This window comes from Sinocyclocheilus grahami, unplaced genomic scaffold, assembly GCF_001515645.1.
Source record: "Sinocyclocheilus grahami isolate Dianchi unplaced genomic scaffold, SAMN03320097.WGS_v1.1 scaffold1002.1, whole genome shotgun sequence".
NCBI classification, from domain to species: domain Eukaryota; kingdom Metazoa; phylum Chordata; class Actinopteri; order Cypriniformes; family Cyprinidae; genus Sinocyclocheilus; species Sinocyclocheilus grahami.
Window position 1 is genome coordinate 607,274 of NW_015506181.1, and position 6,584 is coordinate 613,857.

A 6,584-nucleotide genomic window follows, 5' to 3' on the forward strand; every position below is an offset into this window, starting at 1 on the left:
ACTCGGAAGAGTGCCTTTTTTTCTCCAAAAATTACCATAATCAAATGTGATATTGATTTTTTAAAAACTAGAAGTTTTATTAAGAGAATTACGTTTTAGACACCATATTGCCTGTTTTTGCACTATTTCGCCAACAAAAATAATTCCAAATAAAGCCACAGCGCTGTTTTGCGTCTCTCAGCAACATGACGGTGTTTCGTTCCTGAATGAATCAACCGTTTAAATGATTCGGTTCAATCACAATGACTCACTTATTAACAGTAACTCGCTGACACCTACTGGCGGTTTTAATTTCACATTTAAAGTATCTTTTCATTTGTTTAATTATTTCAAATATCAGTATTCAATGTTTTATGTTTAATATATCAAAACATTATTTATGCATTTGTAACTGCAGGTTAAATGCATTCATGTTCTGCATTAAACAGTGTGTAAATACATCTAAATGCCGCTTCAGGTGCAGCTTATGTCTGGATTGCAAAGATGAATTTTGTTGATACTGATTTCATTTGCTTGCTAACAGCCCAAATGTCTTATTATTCTAATTCACTGATTAAATGTAAGAATTTGACTCAAAAGATAATGCACACTTATAGAAAAATGGCTTTATAAAGGTAAAATGCCCATAAAAGGTCAAAACTATTTAAACTTATCTGACCACCACACAGAATATGAAGAATATCAAAAACTTTAGGAGTCAGCTGTCCACGAATGTCCTTAAGATACCAGCATGATAAAACACTTAATCAGTTGAATGAATGACTCAGTGACTCACTCAATAAGTGACTTACCTCCACTTTAGTTGAGAAGTATGTTGAAAAGTATGCATTTTTCCCCTCAACATTTCTTATTTGTATACTCATAAATGCATTTAAAACATTAATCTCATAACATTATTTATTGCAGATGTAATTATTGTTATTTGCAGTGTAAATTATTTAATCTGACTGGTAGCAGCCCTATAGTGTATATTGAATTTATTGATCAATTGTAATAATTTGACATGTAAGATGATGCATACATCTAAAAAGGTTAAAAATAGGCCTTTGTAAAGGTAAATATGCAGATTTAAGTATGTAAAAGCTGATAGAACACTGATGAAAATACTGCTTCAGAATAAATTTACTCCACCAAAAATCTCAGTGATGCAGTTATTTTGCAGGGATTTTTTGTATGGAATATTGTCTGCTGACATGAAAAGTTCACTGTATATCGTAGTAATAAATATAGTTTATTACAGCAGTGATATTTTGTTTTCTTTTTAATTTATACACATTAAATATGACATATGTATGTAATAAAATGTGCATTTCCATTACAGGTTTAGGTCTTAAATTTCATATAAGGTGGTATTAAAAAGGTCTTAAAAAGTCTTAAATTGAACTTGTTCATGTCTGCAGAAACCCTGTTAAAGAGGAAAGAATAAAAGTTTCAGGGGTTTTCTTAAGAGTACAGGCAGATTTTTCCTGGATTTACAATTGTTGGGGGAGGGTGCAGGAAGAGAGGTGAGGACTCAATAGTCCATTTTAATGCAGTAGGCATTTTACAACAACAATAAAGAAACCTAACTAAATCTAGCTCAAGGGGGAGAAGCACAGTCCAGGGCAAGAGAGAAATTTGTCAATCTTGACTGGACTTGAGCAACAGAACTGACTGGAACCAACTATCAAACAGAACACCAAATATTAGTAACCAAACAGTATTGAGTATATATAAATTTGTTTTGGTATGGGTGCAATTATCAAATGGGAAATGGCCATTCTTTATAATAAATCATTATAACGATTCTTTTGAAATGTTCTTATATTATTAATGTAGACATGTATTAAATGTATTAAAGGAGTAATGAAATATAATTATTAATGCCGAGAAACCATATAGTTACATTTTTACCATGGTATTGAGGTGCTACAGTATATGTGAGGTTTTACCTGTGGTTATCATGATCTAAATTTGTGCTGCTATGAAAGACCAATGGTTTATTTTAATAAAACCTGGTCAGATTAATTAAATTTAACCATTTAAAAATTAGGTTGTTACAATTTTTTCAGATGTTTTACAGATGTTGTAGTGTTGATTTTGCTAATTATTTTGTACACACTTTCTTTACAGTTGATGAAGAGTAGCAATAAAGCTACAATATTACTCGTTTAGTGCTGATGAGTTGACATTCTTGTAGGACAGAGCATTTCCCATCCTACTCTGGTGCAGCATGTATTTAAAGCATAGAAAAATCTGTTACACTCTTACTTTGCTCTTCATTTGGGCGCAAATGCTTCTTGTCTTTGCGACTAAGTGAAAGAAGTGTGAAACAATAAATTGTCCAACAAGTGAGACACTCTCATGATACATTTTTTTCTCTCTGTCATTTAGAAGTGGGCGGAATCTGTGAAGAGACATTAGCGTGTGATTGGTGGAGTTTGGGAGCCCTTTTATTTGAGCTCATAGTAGGAAAGGTAAGAGTATTTCATCAACAGATGCATAATTCTCAGTGAATCATTTTAAAATGTATTTATATATTGATTTCAGTGTGGCAAATTATAATGAAGGGGTTTTGTGATTTCTGTGTATCTCTGCTTAAATACAAAATACTTAAATTTGTTGTTCATGTACAATTTGGTGTGTGCGTTTAGACTCTATATCAGTGTCATCCTGCTGGCATTGGAAGACACTCATCCCTGAACATCCCAGAGTTTGTGTCGGAGGAAGCACGCTCTCTGCTGGAACAGGTATGTATTACAATTGTGAAAAATGAATATATGTCACCGAGCGAACAGAAGTGAGGGGACACGGTGACCAAAGTTTAAATGTTTAAATGGTAGCATACCTCATTTGTTTGCATTTACTGTAATAGACTGTTCTTTCTAGTTGGATGTTTGAAGGCAGCTCCCTGTAATTCTTAAAGGGGTCAGGAACTAAAAAATCTAAAGCCGCTTTTCCACCGTCGGACCGAAGTCCTTAACTGTTCCATTCTGTGCCAGTTCGGGCCAGTCGACATGATCAAATATTTCTGTTTATTTTACTCAAATAGCACACTTGGCCAGCTACAGAGAGAAACTAGTAGCCAGACAACAGGCAGGTGACCGAAGTGCATTCTCCGGGCCGAGAACGGTTCCTAATTGTGCTGAGCTGAGCTCAAGTGGAATCATAACTGTAACTGTTCCTTATCCTTCATAGAACCTTTTGGCCCGATGGTGGAAACAGCTTAAAGGTGTCATATGATGCTGCAAAAAATAACATTATTTAGTGTATTTGGTGTAATGAAATGTGTTTATGTCGGCTTAGCGTGAGCTGAGGCCAGGCTAGAGTGAGCTGAGGCCGGACTAGAGTGAGCAGAGGTGGCGGGGTTGAGAACAGCGCAGCCGGCAGATCCGACGAAGGAGCGGCAAGCACATGTGACGACCCCTGGCTTCGTCCATGGTGAAAGCCGATCCGGCGATCCACAGCACTAAGTTGATGTATTCCCTCAGCGACCAGCACGGATCAGGTCTAGGCATGACGAAGCGGATATCGTCCTCTTTTGGAGGACCGAACAAAGTAGTTTCGCTTTCACAACGAAACACACAGCGTCTTCAGGACATGGCGGAAAGCGGCAACAATACTACAGCGAGAATAAAAGTTACACCTTCTTTCTTTGCGTGAACATTTGGGCGGACCCCTTTAATGTTCTCTGATCTTCTGACATATAAGAGCTCATTGCACTATTAAAACATACTGTATGTTTCAGAAATCAAAACTTCCTTGTTACTTCAAAAACAGCTTTTATTGAAACCAAGCTGCCAAAAGAACTTCTTTAAGTCTCTTTATTACAAAGCAGAAATGAATACATCAGCACAAGACAGCCTACACAGACAGATATGAATGTCAATGTCATCTTTGTCATTTTGGCGCATCCACTGGCGTGTTAGTGAAGTGATATGGACCGACCGAGAGATGCTAGGATCACTGGACTGAAAATAACATTACCTTCCAAAGGATCCTAGTTTTAGGAAAAAGGGTGTTTATTTTCAACAATGTTGACTCAGTAGAGCATTATTTGTTGTTCAGTACATTTCACAATTTGATGCAGGCTTTGCGAACAGACCTTTACAGAAAGATATGTACCCGACAGTAATGCTGTGATATGGAAGAATTATTGTGCAGTCTTGACTTTTTCTTTCCATGACATGAAAAAATACTATAGTAATTTATAGTAAATACTATAGTGTTTTTGAACCATACTGTAGTAAAGTACTTGAATTAATTTGATGTGGTAATTCTATAGTTGCTGTGATAATATAACAACTATAGTAATATAAACAAATTACTTTAAGGCCCATTCACACCAAGCACGATAACTACAAAGGTAACGATAAAGCTAATATCAATATTAAGGAATAGCAGAGTCCACACCACAACTATAACGATAAAGGCACAGAGAAACAATATCGTTGGAATCACTTTCAGAACGATTTTTTCCAGCTGATGAATGATAAAAACATTGACACCTAATCAGGATCCATCCTGCTATCACGAGCTCGAGAATTGAAAGCGGCGGACGAGCGTGCGCTTAGAATAAACAGACGATATCGTTCGCTAGTGTGGACTCTAATATTGTTATCTTTATAGTTATTGTTCTTGGTGTGAACGGGGCTTTACCCAAGACTGTACAAGTTTTCTACAACTATAGGGTATATTATACTACAATACACTCCAGTTTACTGTAGTAAAGTATACTATAGTATTTATTACAGTTTATCAGTTCACTATAGTTAATTCTACCGTATGCTGTAGCATTCATTAACAAAGTGTTGTAAATACTATAATATATACAGTATAATACACTTTACTATAGTATAGTTCAAAAACATTAGGTTACACTTTACTTGAAGGGGTCAGACCAATGACTTATACATACACTATATGGACAAATGTATTGGGATGCTCACTTTTTTTGAACAGAAAGAGGCACTTCCAAAACTGTAGCAACAAAGATGGAAACATAATTCATGTATTTAAAATTTGTATTTCTATCTATTGCAACCGTTTTGGATGTTTTAAAATGACTGTACCCATATGTACAGGTAATTGGTGTTTGGTGATGAGTTTTTGGCCCAAGGTCGGCATTTAAAGTCACACCAGAGGTGTTCAGCTGGGTTTCTGCAGATCGGTCAAGTTCTTCCACACTGATTCAATCAATCATTTCTTTTTGAACCTTGTCTTATACACAGAGGCATTGTCATTAAGTAGAAAAGGGTCCTGTCCAAACTGTTGCTATAAAATTAGAAACACAATTTCCTAGAATATCATTATATGCTTAAACATTAAGATTTCTACTCATGGAAATTTTACTAATGTAGTCAAACCTTTTCATTAGAAGGGGGTGTCCCAATACTTTTGGCAATATAGTGAATGTTAAAAGATCAAGGGAATTTTGGTTTCTCAGTTCATAACCCTTTAACTATTGCTTTAAAGAAAGTACATTCTACTGTAACCACCACTCTCTCTCTCTGTCTGTAGCTGTTACAGTATAATCCAGTGGAGCGGCTGGGTGCGGGAGTTGCTGGTGTGGAGGATATTAAGTCTCATCCGTTCTTTTCTCATGTGAACTGGACCAAGTAAACCATTAGATAGACTTGAATGAGATGATCTAAATTGACTGTTAAATGTCCATATGTACAAAAACATCAAATGGTGCAGAACACATGCTTATTTCACACAGATTCTTACCTACAAATGGCCAAAGCTCATTGTCAACTGTGAGGAAGTTACAATGTGGCATACAGGAAGTTTCTGTTTATGTCAGGAGAAATATCAATACATGCATATATCCTGTATAAAACTGTAAATATGTGTGGGTGTTTAATTTATAGTGTTTACAAAAAGCAGCTGGCAAATTTCACTGCATGAACATCTTTAGCATGTGCTAGAAGGACATGTACAGAGTGATCCTGGTCAATTGTTTCATTGAAATTTATCACAGGCACTACATATTCTCTACTAACCCATCTTATGCTCGGTGTTATTCATTAAATTTCTCTGTGTCAGTGGGCTTACATTTTTTTTTTCACTTGATGTGTTCGATTCTCAATGGTGGTTCACACTCTTTAAGATAATTGTAACTGCAGAATCAAGTCACTTTTATTTCTATATTGCTTTATATAATAGAGATTGTGTCAAAGCAGCTTCACAGAGATAAACCGCAGGATCGGTTATGGAAACTCAACAAAGTTCAGATTCTATAAAAGATGACAGTATCATAATTTAGCTCAAGTCAGTTCAGAGCACAAAGAAAGGAAGAACTACTTTTAAAAGGTGCTTGTGCACCAGATGATCTGTGTATGTCTGTTAATAGTGTGATTGAGTAAGGCAGAAAACATACTGAGAAGTGATGAGAGAGTTAAAGAGGGAGCACAATAGGAAATTAGTTGAACCATGTGATTAAATATATCAGACTTGGAATACATATATTAGGATTTTTCTAGTGTGCAAAGCTGAGTAAGCTTTTAGAACAATTTGATTGCTAGATCAGAATTTACTTGCAGTAGTAACAGGATGAAGAATTGCAATTTGAATCAAAATGTAATGAAGTCATTTTGAAAAAA

The 6,584-nt window shown here is 35.5% G+C and overlaps 1 protein-coding gene across 1 annotated transcript in view; it reads left to right on the forward strand.

The window, feature by feature from the left end:
- rps6kc1 (ribosomal protein S6 kinase polypeptide 1) overlaps nt 1-6,584 on the forward strand; it is a 29,762-nt gene extending 23,178 nt beyond the window's left edge. The window contains exons 13-15 of the mRNA XM_016250686.1: nt 2,374-2,456; nt 2,634-2,729; nt 5,500-6,584. Of these exons, the coding sequence (XP_016106172.1) occupies nt 2,374-2,456; nt 2,634-2,729; nt 5,500-5,601 (281 nt within the window). The 3' untranslated portion in view covers nt 5,602-6,584. The remainder of the gene's footprint in view (nt 1-2,373; nt 2,457-2,633; nt 2,730-5,499) is intronic.